The sequence below is a fragment of the Anas platyrhynchos genome, chromosome 6 (genome assembly GCF_047663525.1).
Source record: "Anas platyrhynchos isolate ZD024472 breed Pekin duck chromosome 6, IASCAAS_PekinDuck_T2T, whole genome shotgun sequence".
Classification (NCBI taxonomy): Eukaryota; Metazoa; Chordata; class Aves; order Anseriformes; family Anatidae; genus Anas; species Anas platyrhynchos.
Genome location: NC_092592.1, coordinates 25,658,356 through 25,676,749, shown reverse-complemented (window position 1 = coordinate 25,676,749; position 18,394 = coordinate 25,658,356). Strand labels below are relative to the sequence as shown.

Here is an 18,394-nt window from a genome sequence, read left to right as displayed (position 1 = left end):
TGATCTTGTACAACTCTATTGGATTATCTGAACTAAAAATTATTTAATGGGTTAAAAATAATATAATGCAAAAACTCTGGAAAGATTTATTTCCCTGTCTTGTGAAATGAATGATTGATGAATGGTGGGTTTATGTATTGACCTCAGTAGACTCAGCCAAATGGTTGTTTCATAGCATGCTCTGTTTAAAATAAATACGTTTTTCTCTTATACACAGATGTCCGGGAAAAATACTATGTTATGGTGCATCATGAAAAATGTAATAGTAGTGTAGTATTCAAAATCTGAAGACCTGACAAAAAAAAAAAAAAAAAAAAAAAAAAAAAAAAAGACAAGAAAACATTCCACAAATAGAATCATTACATACAATCCAGTTGACCTATTTTTGTATGCATTACTCACACTATAAAATTAATTCCTTTCTGCTTTAGCTCAACTTCAGAGCTGTTAGAAAACAGAAAATTAAATAGCATGAAAAATAGTCATAAAAAATAAATTCCAATTAATTTTATTATGTAAGTTAAAAGTTTATTATAAAACTTGTCCTCTACCAGACTAATTTCTATTGAGAGACTCAAAAATAGGTTAACGGACATGTAAGAATTTAACCACTTACTTATTTAACCACTTACTTTTAACTAGAAAGTAGAGCTATCTCTAGATATTATAACAGTTGCATTGCCTAGATGGCATTATTGTCTTCCAGCTTTCAGCAAAACAACTGATTGAATGTGGCTGTCATCATTTATACCCTAATGTTGTATATTTATCTCTGGCTTGTGCACAAGACTTTTTCCTACTAACAGATCTAGACTGCCTGAATTTTTTTATCTGAAGTAAATTCACTATTCCACCAAGCAAAACAAAACTATGCCTAAGCTTTGAATCACCATGAGTGCTGTCTCAATTTAATGTAAATAATGCAACTGTACCTGGAAGCTGTCCATATAATTTCAAGCTTTTAAAGCTTATGAAATGTACCATACCAATCTGTCATAGTTTTATTTAAAGTCATAAAATACATTACTGAAGTTTTACTTCTGCTGTCTTGGCAAATCCTTTAAATTATACCCCATTCCAATCAAGCATTTCAAATGACATCATAGAAACTTCCTGCATACATAAATTTTGCTGAGTGCCAATCAATGCCGAAGCAAAGCCTCTTCAACACTATTTGAAAAAAATATATATCCACTCCAATGAATTCTGATGTGGATTTGGGATCTCATGTATTCTGCTAAAATGGAAGAGTATGCAGATGATAATTTAGTCTTAAATTGTCTATCTAGTTTTGCATATGTACTGTCAGCATATTCTATGACAATATGCAGCAAAATCTCAGTCTTAAGAAAAGCTCTGTGACACTGGTACAATATCTGCGGTTACCAAGAACTGTAAAATTTTAATTATTCTGAAATCTGCAGGGAGGAGAAAAAAAAAAAAAAAAAAAAAAAAGAAGAACACATTCCAATACATATTAAGTATTGAAGAATCAGGGTAGACTAGAAATAAGATGCATTATTTGTAAGAGACATCTCAGACTAGACTTGCTCAGATAACTTGAAATGCCTAGTCTCTTCTGGCTTAATTCAAAGGTTTAAAAAGTTTTGAATTACGTAGACCAAGAACCAAGGAAATTCAATTATCTCTACTTATAAAGAGTGAAACAAAGACATCAGTGTATTGAAAAATGCCAGCTGTTTTGGGTACCTCTGAGATGATGAATTTATTTTATATATATATATATATATATATATATAAAATTTTATATATATATATATATAAGATAAAGGAAATGGCCTCTCCCTCTCTCTGGAAAGAAATCAATCTGAAATAATTAAAGGAGAGGGCTAAGGATTTTAGGTAGCTAGCTGGTGACCAGCGCTACTACACTCTGTTCTGCCACAGAATGAAATTTACCATTATGAGGTACTTAGATGTGGGTAATCAAGAGCTGGCTGTAAATACTACATGTACTCCAGCTCCCTAAAGGTAAAAGTAAATAGGTGACATTCTGGATTTGTAAATCATAGAAACAAAAAGAAAAAAAGAGAAGGGGAGAGTAGGAGCTCAATCTCAACTGCTGCATAATCTACTGAAGTGTCACATTTTAAACAGCATTAGCTGTAAACTCAAACCTCAGCTAAGCAAAATACATATTGCTAAAACAATAACCCAGTGATCTCTTCAGCATTATTAATAATGCAGCAGAGAAAACAAAAAGGTCAGCTGCATTCAAATTATTTACTGAAATAAGTAGACAACAGCCTGCATTATTAATTATGAAAGATGCATATTTTTAAAAATGCTTTTATGAAGCTATTAGTCACACTTTTTTTTTTTAAAAACTGGAAAAAATGAGTTTGCAACTAAGGCTGTTTCCATTTACTAGTTTAGATTTTTGTCCAAAATATATACATATATTTTCAGAATTATATTTATATTCTACTTATACACATTAATGAAATTATGAATAAGATAATATTTAAGATATATTTTATTTTGAAAGAAGTAAGAAAAAAATTATATTGACACTGTAGCTAAATTAACAAATCACTTCATACCAACAGTTTTTTCTGTTTTGAAGCTTTCTTGTGGTGGAGTTAAAATGTGCATTCAATCCCAGCTCATTTTAATTCTCTCTAGCTAACTCCCTTGAGTGTTTCAAATGGATTATTTTCCTTTGCCGTATCCCTTTGTTACAGAAACTTCCATCAAAATGTTCTTTTCCATGCGTGTCTACTTTGGCATTTCCAAAAATCAAAATATGCACTTTAAATGATTTAAAAGACAATATTAATGCTCATGCAAGGAAGGAAACAAGTGCATTTTCAGAATGTCTGAATGATATTAGATGCTCAGCCTGGGTTTCACTTGGCAGTGATGGGACAATCTGTAGAATCAACCTACCATAAAAATAAAAGTTTCTATGTTCTTCCTGCTGAGCTGTACTGGTATTTATATAAACATGACAGATTTTCTATTAACATTCCTTGAACTGAGAAATAGATTACTTGCATCCATCATGGGGAGGGAGGGAGACAACACCCTCCCCTGATCCCCACTTTCCCGAACTTCTAACATAAAATAGAATTGAGACTTCTGTTTGAGCTGGTGGTGTGATGTCTGAGGGGCACAAGGAATTGTTTGTGCATGTGGGTCAGTCACAAAGACATTAAAAAACTGTTTTATAAAGTTGAACTTTCTGGCATCTTGTGACAATATGTCTAACTCTACTTCAGTTGTGGTTATTTTAAGGTATTTTATTCATCTATTCTGCATAATGGAATATAATATCTACTCATTTCAAATTTAAACAACTGTGTGGTTGTTAGCGTACAGTCACAGGCTAGTGATTCTGAGTCTAGGTTTCTTGTCTATCAAGAAACTAAAGGTCTGCTAAAGTACTTCTGAAAAAATATGCATAGTTTAAACTCGAAGCATATGTACAATCCCTTACCTGTATATACAATATATATACAGTTCCATGACTATATTCATATACCCCTATTGCAAGTAAGGTATTTGGGAATTTTACAGAAGCCATAATCTGGAGAACATCAGATAGCTTTAGTTTGAGATGTATTTTGGACTGTGTAATCTACTAATTTTGTCTGAGGGAAGAGGAGTTTACTCTTATAGGACATATTTAGAAAACTGAGCATTTATAGAGAAAATAATATTTACTATTATAGTGAACATATTTTACACCAGAATTATGGGATACAATTACACCAGTTTTGCAATCAGTTTTCAAATTTAAATTGAAATTCAGAACTTGTCAACTTGGCCAGCATCAGTGTTTTGCAAAGATAGCCATACTGTGTGAAATCACTGTGAGCCAGCAGTTCCCTGGAACAGAAAGAGTTATACCTTTTGGGCCAATGTAGGTTATTCCATTTGAGAATACCATTTAAGTGTATTAGCAAGGGAACACCGCATCTCCACAGAGAAATGCTACTAAATGCTACTAATGTACTCTACAATTATAAACATATCAGAAAACCCTTTTAAAGTGTAAACTACCCTGTCATTAAATCCACCTTATTCCTTAAGTTAAATCTCACCACAGTGAAATCTTGTTACCCTCCTTTAAAAAATTCCCTTGCTTTGCTTCAAGACATGACTCTCCATTAATCTAAGGAGGTCATGAAGTTGCCTCAATTGATTTAATCTTAAATTGAAATTTTCTGTGATTATTCTTAGCCAACTTCTTTAATTCCTAAACCACGGCATGGAGATATTCTGTTTGAGAACAAAATTTTGAGTGTTCTCTCTGCAACATTTTTCCTGATCTAGACATTATAGAGTTCTTCCCATGTACTTTTAAAGACATGCTCAGTGAGTCAGTCATAGTTCTCTAAACACTTGATCTGACTTCTTCCTAAATATAATCTTAACTTTTTCAACCTGCACTGAGTTGAAATATGCCCCCAAATAATAGGCCATCTTAAAGGTGTCTTCATACTCTCATTACTCATGGTTATCATAGCTGATGATTATAACTGAGTGCATCTTATCAGATCTGCTGCTCTGTATTTAAAGCTGATTTTTCCATTCTTCAAAAAGTCTGCCTGAAACATTTTAATCCAACTCTCCCACAGCATAGCAACAATCTATAATAGATTCCACTATCCTGAAATTAAAAGCAACACAAAGGACTATTTCTGGCAACCTCTTACAGCAGGCATTGCCTACACGATTTATTTTTAACTATTTTAATTTTTCCTTGTTATTTGACACGTAGAAAATGTCCTTTCTGACTCACATCTTAATAAAAAAAATTAGTCAGCAGTTACCTCCTCATTACCATGTCCACACACCACTAGCATGATCATGTCACACTTATTTAAACTATTATGGCTACTATTGCTCATAGGGATCTGCAAAACATAACTTCTGGTTGCTTGAAGCATAATACAAGGTCACTGATACTTGCACCTTTCCTCACATTATCTGCCAGGAAAATGTAATTCTTTCTGCTGTCAACCACCTTTACAGGAACTAACCAGCCTACAATAAACTTTGACTTCAGAGTAAATCAGCAGTGAGTAAGCTCTGCTACAAATATCCTGTTTTCAAGAAAGCTTTAGAGGAATGCAACAAATACATATTATAATTAGTAACACAAATACATATTATAGTTAGAACTGTTTTTAATCTCTTTAAACAACAGGCATTTGATCCTGTGAACCCTGAACTGCCTGGTATCTGGGTCTTTCAAATCTCTTTTACAAACAGTGAATTATAGCATAGTATTGTTCAGCTTGGTAACTGTTTGCTAACAGAGGGCAAAATATTCATAAAAACTTCATCTCTGGTATAAATGCCCTGAAACGTTTATAACTAAAATGTACTCAAACAAAAAAAGAATCACCTTACTATACGAATCATAAGAAATATACTTGAAAATTTCTGATATGTAAGAAAGATCTCCAAACAAGCAAGACACATCCAAGACAAAACGTAATGAATTATTTTCAATTCTCTCCTGGATTGCTGCTTGGGGACAGACACCAGAGTTTATGAAAAGATTTAAAAATGTTTAAAATAGATGCTAAATTACAATTGTCTTATCTGAAACAGAATAAGAAAAAGACACTTGTTTTGTGGCACACCTATACATGTCTGACTGCAAGCTGACTAAACATCATTAGCACCATTTTTTCTTCTTCATATTAATTAAATCTCTTAATCAGAATTATGCATCATTAATGCTATGTTAAAGCTGATTTTACTGCTGGAAACTTAGTCTGGGACTGCAGGCAGAGTTTTTATTTGATTTCTGTTGGACAATAGTACCAGTTTCTTCTGCAGGTCTCTCAGTTCAATGAAGATCCATGCCCCAAGAGAAAGAGGTGACAAAATTCAGTGGGATACTGACATGTACACAGGAACACATGCACTAAGTGCACATTCATTGAAGTCAAAGAAAGGGGGAAAAAAAGCATTCAGTATTTGAACATGACATGCCAGACTTCCTCAAAGACTGTATGTTTGACTTGGTTAGTGAGCTATTTAAACTACTGTGGCAGCTTTTCCTTTCCTACCTAAACCTATATCCTTGTAGGTATATATGGAAAAGAGTCTACGGACAGTCATGAAGGGGGAAAACGGTCACAAAAGAACCTGCTGAACAGAGCTTCGAGTCAAACCAAAGCTGAATCAAAGCCACATAAACAGCAGCTATCAAAGAAAGCTTACTTTCTTCAGATAAATCTTCACATGTCAAAATAGAACTTTCAGCTTTTGCTTGCACTTGGACCTTTCTTAAGCTAAGTGAGAAGACAAAGCTCAGAAACAATAATGAGGTCACATACAGCCTTTTCCTTCACCTCCATTTGGTACAAGGATAGCTCATTAAGGATGAGTGTGGACTCAATAAGTGTGGATTATATTTTCTCCAAGCTCTACATGTGGCCCTCTGAAAGAGAAGGGAAATTTTTCAATTGTTCTAAACAACTTTTTGATTGCTGTCTGTCTCCCTTCATTCCATTCACACCTTGAGCTACTTGGATTTTGCAAGGGATCCTCTTTTAGCAAATGACACCAATGAAACTATTTTACAGAGGAAAATCTAAGAAACAGAACTATATAACTGTCCTGGTTTCAGCTAGGATTGACTACACACCCTATCTTATCATGGTCATGTACACATCTGCTTTGACCTCTAGTATTTGTTTTTCTTTTACCTTGACACCTGATCTGAAATCTTACTTTTATCTTTCTTTTTAGTTTGCTATTTCATGTTTACCTAAATATATTCAACTAACTTAATAGTCCTCCTTGTACTTAATGCTCTGTAACTTTTAGAATATTTTTACTTAACAATTTTATATACCATTATGAACGCATTTTACCCTATCGTTAATTTGTGAGACATCCTGTGAAGCCCCTAGTGCTCATCCATTTACAGCAAATGTTTTACACATACTGCAATCTGAATGTTCTATTTCATCATATTTCCTGGCCAGAGGGTTAAAATCCATCTGTTTAAATTCACTAGCTGAGCGTTTCAAAAATCAATGATACTAGCTGTCTTCATGCCAAACATTTGCAAAAGACACCCTGATTATTGTGACTTTTCAGAGCACTATTTGAACAGCTGATGCTTCCCAGGAATATTGATGTAGAATGCAAAAAAAAAAAAAAAAAATCAATAATGACTGGACAATATTTTTGCTGGTGCTTAGTTTCCCTACAAATTCTGAGTGATAATTACAGTTGATGGTTTATTCTTTAATCTCTGGATCTATGATTTACACCAAAGATTTAGCAGGGCTGGCCACAAAAAATGTGAGAAATCAAAAGGATTTACATGGACAGTCATGGACAGTTAAATATAAATGGGAAAAAGAAATATAATGATACAACCTAATTCAAGTTGTTGTTTCAATTTCTTGGCCAAATCCTAAATCAAAATGTTCTAATGATCTTGAAATACTATCACAGTGCTTCACAGAGTTTCTGTGCCTCTTGACTACATTTTCTATGATGCACAATACCCCTGGTCTTCAGGTGAAATGACAATAGAGTAGAACACTATAGCTGAGGCTACTCATGAAAAGGAGAAATTCTGACTTAATAAATCATTCCACATACAAATCACTTGAATTATAGCCTTTACAGGACTCAACACAATGACATTTCAGCCCAGTTTTTCAAATAAAATGTGAGATTTTTTTTTCAATGTGACTTTTTTTTTTTCCAATTTTTGACAACTGTTCTAAACATTTTAGCACGTATTTTCCAGCTAACCAACATCACCTAAACTGTAATATCCAAATTTTCTTGTTCTTTGAGATTTAAAAAAAAAAAGTGAAAAGCCATTAAAATTCCAAAACCAAATCTTCTGTGATTTTAGAACTTCTTACAGATAGAGAAGTGTGTGATAAAGTCAAAACCTTACTGAAAATTAAGTGTTCATATTCTCTCTTTCGCATATTCCTATGATAGGGTGGTGTATGTATTCCTGTGGTAGGATAGGATATCACTAATACCACTAGTATGAAAAATAACGTCTGCAGACTGCATCTGATCACTTTTTTATGCACTTTGAATTAAATGCAATACATATAACACACATAACACAGCTCTGCTACAGAATAGTTCTATTCTTTTCATCATTGACTTTGCCTGAGATTTTCTTGTGAAGACTTACTTGTCAGTCTCTCCACAGATTTTGAAAATGAAGCTTAATAAGTCTGCGAATATATCTTTGTTCACGTTAATGTCAGGTAGCAATTATTTGTCCTTTTAATTAGAACAGCTTTTATTCCCCAATGACATAATCATACTTATGTATTCCCAAATTACCAAAACTTTCAAAGAGCAAGTTCAACATTAGTATAGGAAACAGATTTTCCAGCACATAAAATTACACCGATAAATCAATTTTAGCACAATCAAAAATGCTCTGTATCTATTTACCTGCCTCTCTGCACCACCACCACCAAATATTGAATGAATAATTTTAACCTAGTATAATAAAAATCACAATATTTTTTATTGCTAACTGTATTAAAATGAGAGTTGTCAGCAGAATATAGGTTACTAAATATATTTATTTCATCAGTACATTGGAACAATAATTAGTTTGGTTATAACCTCCTTTTCATAACTTAGAGTCATAGAATCATAGAATATCCTGAATTGGAAGGGACCCTTAAGGATCATCAAGTCCAACTCTTGACACCGCACAGGTCTACCCAAAAGTTCAGACCATGTGACTAAGTGCACAGTCCAATCTCTTCTTAAACTTCAGAACATTCATTTTGTCAAACTTATCTAGAAAATTGTATAAATAATACAAAACCTGTTTTAACATTTTGGAATCCTAACAGTATGTTATCTTAAAAAGTACCACTGGACAAGTGGATGGTGTTTGGACTGCTGTTATTTGTACTGACAGCTGTCGCTGCTTCTTTCCATTTAGGTGATTCTAATGAGCCAGCCATCAGGATAGATTGGCATGTTTCAGAGCTAGGATTTTACATCAGGAGGGAACAAGGTACTTTTGTGCATGTTTATAATCTGATACTCCTACAAGCAGCTAAAAGGACAAAACTGTGGTTGGGACTGAAATTTTTGCTAGCTAATGATACCATTCTTTTGCACTTAGATAATTAAAACAACTGGAAATGATACCTCTGCAGTCCAAATCCACCTCATCCTATCTCATCAGACAACCCATATAACATAACAAATAACCAAGATCACTTTTGTTATATCCCATGCTGAGCATTCAACCCAGAGACCTCCTTCCTCACACCTGCCCTCATATGCAGCAAGAGGTAGCTCTACTGCATAGCAAAGGTTTTGAGGAATTGTCATCCAAAAATGAGAATGTGTCAAACAGAATTATGGAAGTGTAAAAAAAAATGCTTTTGAATGAATAGATTTCAAACAATTTCGATCACTTTTTGTAAAATTAATAGCCAGATAACTTTGTAAACACTAAAATAATCCATGAAAGGATTAAAACATATTTCACTAGTGTAGAACTAACAGATTTAAAAACACATAAAACATCTGAGATTAGATTATTAGATGTCGGAATAAATTCATGAGGGATGTCTGCATTGTTAGCTCACTATTTTTCCTCACCATTTCTTAAAAAAAACAAACACAAAAAAAAAAAAAAAAAAAAACAACACTTCGCTAACTACTCTACATTTCTCAGTTGTGTATCTTTCTTAAAATCTTACTTAGATATTTCTGAGTTCCTCTTTCTTAAATTCTATTCAATTACAAAGCAAAGATGCTGTGCTTTTTTCTCTCTAATCTCTACAAATACTTCACCAACATTACACAAAGAAATTGTTGTTCTTTTGACATTGCATCTCAATAGATGGACTAAATGAGCTGTGAATATCAGCATTTAACCAATAAAGAGAGGTCTTTATTTATTTAAAATGATTCAGATCTGCTTCATCTAAAAGGGTAACTGAAAAGACTATTCAGGTCAGCTGTGATATTAGAAGACAACTGAATCACATTTAATGCTTTTTAAAGGACATGAATGGGCTAAAAGAAAAATTAAACCATGGTCATTAAAATTTAATTTGACTAAGTGAAGCCATTAACATTTTGGTTTTATGCAGTGGCAAGCATTCTAAAAATATTTCAATGTAATTCAGAAACCTAGAATTGTAAAATGACTGACCCTCATGTATGAAAAATGATTGAAAGTGACCTTCAAGGGCAAATCAGAAGAAGAGCAAAAGGATGAAAAAATCTTTGAGTAACAATGATTATCTGTTATTCTGCTCTTTCTTCATATATAAGCAGTCATTGTATATCCATGTAATATTACTGTATACATACATGCAGAAATTATCTGCTCACAGCAAGCCTCTCTCTTATTCTGACTGTTCTTTTGCTGTTCCTGTTTTCAAACTTTTGCAGTTTACCATATCTATCAGTAGGATTCTCTGTAACGGGACATTTCTACCTGTGATAATGGCCACATTGATCTAAATAGCTAACTTAACCTAAACTCAACTGGAATTTTTCTCTCATACACATTAGAATAGCTTCTTATAGGATAAAGCAACCTACTTGCCATTTGTGATGAAAAACAATTAGAGTCCTATGAATTTTAGTCTTGTATTAACTGCACACATTGATTTTCATTTTAACATTGAATGTCAGGTTTGAATATCAAATGGACAAAAAATAACTTTTGTGTGAACTTTAAAGAAATGATCTATTTTTAAGACAATAACCTATTTAACTCTTCATTGTTTACTTGTGATATGTTCTCTTTCTACAGGTTTGCCTTTGTAATCTGAAAACATTACTGCCAATATTCCTTATATTCTATATAACAACAAATGCTCTGAATAGTACAAAATAGTTATCAAACAAGTAATTTTAAAGATTTTAGCCATAGGTAAGTTTTGTATTAAAAGTTTGTCTAGAATTAAAATGGTAACAAATCTGATCATGTATCACTAAATAACTAACATTTCAGATCGATTGCTAAATAACTAAATTGATTGATAACTAAATATTGTTAAAGTTATTGCAGGAGGTGTAGACTATCATGGAAACTGTAAGGCAAACCTCAAAGTTCCAATGACAAAAGGAAGTATCTAAATTACTCCAAAAGATTATCTTCTAACTTGACTTGGTTAGCCATTAATTTGGATAAAAGATATTTTCTCCTTTCTCAGTTTATTTTTCAAGGAGTTATGGGAAATCTGAAGCAGAAACTAGTACAACCTCTGTTCTTTCCCTGATGGAGTGTCTCTAACTCCTGACATAGACTATTTTTATTCAGAGCAAACACTTCTAAACGTATGGAGTTGGGTGAGGTGAAGTTTAAGGACTTTCAGCTGACTTGCTAAATTTAAGGACAGACCAAATCAGATTAGAAGATCTTTGGGTTAAAAGCCCCATCCAGAATGAACAATAGTTTATCAGAGGCAAAGTGGTGCCCATGAATGCTATCCAAATATTTTCTTCAGTCTGTTGCTGGAGGAATTGCTAAATTTGTCCAGGATCTGCTTAAATCATAGTGTGTGCAAACTACCTTATCAACTCAAATGTTCAGTGAGCAGCTTGCCTCCTTTATAGCAGATTTCTCCCTGACAAAATGAAATAACAGCAGATAAAAAGTTTACTTCTTATAAAAGCAGTGGAAGAAAGTAAGCAGAAATTACAGTATTTGGACTTGAGCAGCTGGGTACAGTTTATATCTTCCCCTATTATACTTGTGTTTTGGAACAAAAAGCATAGAAATACTTCTAACATTGCAAATGCATACATTATACATATGCATCTAAAGATACAACATAATGCAGGGAGTGAGTAGAGTAAGGAGCCTCTGCTTATGAGTTAATCTAAAACATTAATGAAAGCAAGTTTTGCAGAATTAATTTAAGTAACTTGAAGTCTGGTACTATTTTAATCCTATATCTGAACATAAATAAAACAATTTTTGTAACAAGATTTCAAATGCATTTATTTCTCAGAACCTTACAAAGATTTGGAGTTGCATCATATCCCAATATGTCAAGGTCAAATACAGCTTTTCATCAGGGCTTATCAAGGAATTCACTCACAGGCCACATGCCTACCTCCGTTAGATAAACCACAAAGTCTTGAGTGTATACCAAGAGTTTGGAAAATGTAATATATTTCATATATTACATCTGACATTCTCTCATTTATGAGAATGTGTCAATACAGTTAGATAATTATGATTCCAGATTACTCATACAAGTTCCATTTCTGAAATTAAGGTATCACAATAACATTAGATACTCATCAATGTGAGCATCTGTAACATAATACCTGTGTTGTTTTTTTTCTCAGCTATTTCACTTCACTTTATTTCTGAGATGGAAAGGTAAGATACCTTTAATCAATTTTCTTGATACACAGCAAGAAAGACCAGAGTCCAATTCTACATCATTTCTTTATGTTTTTCTTTGTCTCTTAGGAAATGTCTTTGCACACAGAAAGAAACTTTTGCATCTTAATATACAAAAGGAGTGCTGCTGTCTGATGAACACACTGTGCCTCTCCTTTGCTGTCTTCATTGCTTTACCATGGGCAATCCTTACCCTAAAATGCTACAGAGCCTCAAATTCTGATTGGTGAGATAATAGAAAATTCAAGGTAGGAGGTGGTGATCCACAATTAGACTGTTAGAAGAGAATTCAAAAATAAGAGATTCTGAGATAAAACTTCCCAAAGACTGATGCAGTCTGGAGGAATTAGCCTCATGCCCAGGCAAATACTACATGACTAGTACTAATTATTCTACTTGATGCATTGCCCAAGACACACTTGGACACCTTTTCAAGAACTGCAATATGAAAAATTATCTAAAACAAAGTATAGAAGCAAAATCTCAGTGATTTTTACACAGTGACACAGTCACTTAGCAACACAATGAACCAAAATAACAGAACACTCTTGGCTAGTTGTGGGCACCTTTTACAGGTTGGCCAAGGTTAATGGGGACTTCTGCTGGTTAAATAATTAAATCTTTCTAACGGCTCATGGGCAGAAAACGGCACTGCTTTAATGGCAGGAAATCTGTAAATCAGTTATTCTTGCCTTCCTGTTGTGGACCATTTTTCCTGTGTACTATAGAGCTTTTGCATAGGTGAATTATTTACCTCAAAGGCAAGAGGAATTAGACGCACTGCCTTCTAAAGCAGGTACTCAGCAGATTCCACAAACTTCTTACAGTACCATGGATATTCTTAACAGTTCTCAGATATAAAGATTATGACTACAGAATAAAGAACAATAATGTTCTGAAGTCATCCAACAAGAATGACATAACAGCATAATTATTCCATACAAAAAAAAAAATTAATAATAATAATATTTTCCTACGTACTCAGCTGACAGGTTATTAAAAATACAGATTGGAAAAAAAATCTTAGATTTTTGGTTTTGAACATGACTTTAGAGAAGGCTGAGAAGTCCTGAGGAGGTGGGTTAATTTCTGCTGGTTTTGGCAGGTTCCAATTTTCCTCATTTTCTATAGCTGCCGTAGCCTCTGACTACGGAGCCTGTGGCCTGTGTTCAGACCATGCTGCTGGTAAAGGTTGTATAAACAATGCACAGTCAACATGTATTTTGTTTTCTTCTGAACAGTTCTCAGAATTGAACGTATTACAAAATTCATACAACCATCCTGCCACTGTAAATCTAAGTCCTAGCATCTGAGAGTGCTACGTGAAACACAAGAGAACTGGAACTGAATTTGTAAATCACTTATGAATTGTATGGAGAAAGCACACAGAAAGGCTGTCAGAAAGCCATACCAGAGGTACAGTAAATGAGAATGATAATTTTTATCATGTTATTTCTTATTCCAAATCACTTTCTGAACTTCTCCATTCAAAATTGTTTTCTGTGTTTGTGCAAGTTGGGATATAAATAGCCAGCACAGAGACTGAAGCCATAAGCTACACAAGTGTTTCCAAGCATTGTTACTCTTGAAAAGCCTTCAGTCTAGATCATCTCTTGTGGTAAAACCAAATATTAACAGCTAAATAATGTTAGAAAAAATCCAGGAAGTTGCAGAATGGGATGGTAATGATTTAGCCCATGAAAACCTTTTCTTGAAATCACTCTGAAACCATGTCCCAACACAGAGCTACAGGGGAAAAAGGGGGGAAAACTGGATTATCCACTGCCATGAAATCTAGTGTGAAGTTCTCTCTGCTTGTCATTACTTACAATCTGTCAATAATGGTAATATTATTAATAACAACATTAACACTTGGATTAACACGTTAATATTTTAATTTTTTAATAACATGCAGTAAAATATGAAGAATGAGATAAAGCTACTGCTACTGAAAAATTCTTAATTCTCCCCAGAATAAAATTACTTTGTGTGTGTGTGTGTTTAAGTTATTAAGGGAGAGACCAGGTTCTCAGTTTACCTCTCATTTAAATGCTATAAGTTTGAACATGCATTACACTAAACTACACTCCTGCCTCAGAGGTACTTGGGACATATGATGCTATTCTCCACTTCTCAAGATTTATCTCATTAACTTTGGAAGAAAATAGTCTTAAATCTCAGAAATTCACAACAAGAGAGGCTGAGCACTGAAAACCATGCCATGCCAATTCCTGATTCAAACAGACTGCACAGTAAATTCATCATTCTCATAACATTGTCCAGGGTATATTTTATATTACAATATCAGCAGACTTCATACTTCCTTCTCCACAATCAAGCTGTTAGACCTTGCTAGATGGATAACAAAATGCATTCTTCACAGCACAGTTGATTTATGTCACAAGTTGTTTTACTTCTGTATTTCCATGCATTTCAGTGTTTTAATTTGTTTCAAAATGACCCAGAGAAATGCCAGAAAAGGATTTTAAAAAAATAAAAATCTACCAACTTCTCATACGTGACTATACTAACTGAAACTCCAGAAGTATGTTTTATAGGTGCTTAGCTAAATGTTTCTGTTGGAGACTAACAAAGGATAAACTCATCCAGACTTCATAAGTTTATTCATTTCTGCTCATGAATGATTTCAAATTAGGGAGTTATTGCAGGGTTAATTAAGGATCACTGAAACTGGTAGCCGTGAAGGGTTGCTATCATGACCTTTTATTTCAGTTAGTTGAAAGTCTTTATGTCTCTTTATAGATTCAGATAGCTGAAAAGAGAGTTACCTTAAACTAGATATAGCATTCCTGCTGCTTCCAACCAAAGACACAAGGAAAGTACTTCTGATTAAAGACATTCTGAGCTATAGTTTTGTGAAAACAGGCAGAAAGATGAAAGATTCAGAAACAAAAGGCATCAAGGAAGTAGCAGACACTGAAGTCTGCTTCAATAACATGACCCTTGAGAAGAGGTAAAAGAAAATTTGGGGGCTAGGTTGTAACAAGAGAATAAGAGGAAAAATTGTACACAAAACTATCAGAGAAACTGTTCTTGAGATGTTCTCAGTCAGATTACTCCACAGATTGCAATAGCTTTTCCAGTTGTCATGACTTACTTGAACAACTTGTAAGTCTGGTGTTTTGATTAAACAACATAGATCCAAAGGAGATCCCTACCGAATCTCCATGACTGCAGATCAAGCAATGGAAGTTCTGCTTTTGGTAATTCATCCAGTTCTCCCGTAGAGTAACTAAGGACTTACAGATTCCTGACTTTCAACTCTCCAGTCGAATCCAGAGAATACAACAAAATACTACTTCAATGGTTATGAAATAAATATATAAAACAAGACAAATCTGGGTCCTGGGGAGTGAATACATTATTCAGAGCAATCACAAGCCATTTTTTCTGTTGTGTTAGTAGTGTACAAGGCTTGGTATGAGAGAATCCATGCAAGTTTTTTGACAAGTAAAATTTGCCTACTTCTTTTATTAAAGCAATTTTATTTATTATCTATTTAAATAATAGATCATGAAAGAAGCAAGTAATAATTTGCTAATTGAAAATTGGAAGCTCGTGGCTTACATTGGCTGCTCACTACAGTTCAGTCCAACTTTGCTACCATATGAGACAGACATAAAAAACAGATCTAGTCATACAGATTCCATTGCAGTTCAGGATTAAAAGTATAGATGCCTAATAAAGTTACCTTAATCCCTTTAATTAAGTTTCTAGAAATCCTACATTGAAGCATTTGTTGTCCATGGGCTGGTAAAATATCACTTACGATTGACATTTTGAAACATTTTGTGTATATTCTCTGTGTATTTTAAATGTAATTAATATACACACTTACTGAAGACATCATTAGATATTTAAAATAATTTATTTTCTGAGTTGACATACCTACTTAAAGATACAAGGCTTGTGTTTAGTAAAAAGAGAAGGCTAACTACCATAGCTCCCTGAAATAATAAGCAGCATAATGGGTTTAAATTTGAATGTGTGAGATTCAACCTTGAAAACAAGTATGCTGCCAAAAAAGCTCATAAACACTTCATAGAGTTTTCAGTGTGATAACAGATCTGTCTCTGCAACTCTCTGACCTGTCCAGGCATATGTTAATCTGTTATATCTAAGTTACTAACGGCACAAGACCCCTGACTAATTGACATTGGTGTGAACAGATTGTCATCTTATACCTCTTAAACAGGGAGTTTCAGAATGATGACACTTGAGGTTTTTGAATATAAAGCTCAATCTTGTACTTACACTTCTGGTCAGGGTTCATATTTGAGCCTAATGGTTCTTGTTGATGATGCTGTTTTATAGAAAATAGGTAGCTGGAGTCCACAAATATCTTTACAATAAATAAAGTACATGCAAGGAATAACTATAAATATCATAAGGTTGCACAAAGGTGATGAAATACATGTACATTTACCACAATCACTGTGCAATTATAGACCTTACATTTGTCTTATATTTAATTTTGCACAGGAGTGAGTCTGAGTCTATCTAGGCCCACAATATTATTTCACACAGGTGACATAAATTACTAACATTCTTCCATCTTTTCCTTTCATACCATTTTCAGTTGTGTAAGAGTGATAGAACTTCATGTTTTGAGCCCTAAAGGGATATTTTAACTATTTTTGAAAGACATTTTTACCTTTAAAAACATGACCAATTAAAAAATTAACAAAGTAACAAATTAAGCAGCAGACTTAAGATGTTCACTAAGCCTTTTTGGTTTATGAGCATGACATGCTATAAGCAGTGACATACTAAGGGACTTAGTACAGAGCAAGAAACATGATACTCCTGAAGACTATTCTTTCTCTCATTACTTCGCTGTTCTGGGTTTGGTTTTACAGACCAAGACCAACATCTTTAGGAAAAATAATCAGATAGGAAAGAACCTCTGAGATCTTCCTACCTAACCAAAGATTAGTATATATACAATTTAGTCAGTACTTATTTCAATATATACTTCTAATGCTACCAGCTCTCTCTCACTACATTTCAATCTCATGTGACTACATTCTCAAATATTTGCCTTAAAGCTATTATGTCTTTGTTTCAAGCATGGCTTTACAATAGTCTCAGGCTTGGGAATTTGGATCCACTAAAAAAAGGAAAAAATATACTCCATTATATTATGTGATCTGAACATCCTTTTTCCAGCAAGCTGCTCTTAGATGAATTTTGTTCTGACAAAACAGACATCAATAGTAATAAAACAAAGGTTTCTAGGAATACCAGAGGATTGCTCTACCGTCTAAAAAATAAATAAATTAAAACAATCTCTGTTGCTTTCCCACTGAGTTTATTTTTTTTCCAAGAAATCAACATAATTTTGTCTATACCTGAATAAAATAGTTAAGTGAGCTCATTTGTTTTCACTCACCTTCTGAAACCACCAGTTATGGTAACTAAAGCATCTGGTAGAAACGTGCACACAGTATTCTTGACAATCAAGCTTACTGCATCTGCTTCTGCTTTAGATACAAAGCTAACAAGGTCCTCATAGTAGAGAAACCCTGGAAATCAAAGGTAAAAAAGTGCTGATCACTCTGTGGAATCATTAAAATCTACATACTATTATGTAAGCCCAGTGTGAAATATAAAGCCACGCTTCACCAGGAAGTCAAATCACTCAGTTTGTACTAAGGACAAGAGAACCCTAACTAGCAGCAAGAAATGCCTGACCTTGAACCTGAAACTATAGATATGTTTTAGGGCACATTATGCAAAGAAATATATTTTGATTCATCTTATTCAGAAGTCTTTTCCTTCCTCCCCATCATTCCTGGAGTCAGCCTCTTGCTTTGGCTATGGAGGAATAACAGGCAGGAGACAGCTTCTTACTTTCCTCATCTTTGTCATTATGATTTATAAGAACAGCTGTTAAAATTTAAAATCATAGTAGTCAAGGTAGTAGTAATACATGTTTTCACTTGCTGAGAACTTGTCTCAGGAACCTGAATTACTCTCACTTCCCTATTAGTC

General features: G+C 33.7%; 1 protein-coding gene across 15 annotated transcripts in view; it reads right to left on the bottom strand.

The window, feature by feature from the left end:
• The window catches only part of DNTT (DNA nucleotidylexotransferase), a 180,868-nt gene that overhangs the window by 62,182 nt on the left and 100,292 nt on the right, over window positions 1–18,394 (bottom strand). For all 15 annotated transcript variants that reach the window (XM_027460526.3, XM_027460520.3, XM_027460527.3 and 12 more), the window contains one exon: window positions 17,793–17,925. In XM_027460526.3, the coding sequence (XP_027316327.1) occupies window positions 17,793–17,925 (133 nt within the window). The remainder of the gene's footprint in view (window positions 1–17,792; window positions 17,926–18,394) is intronic.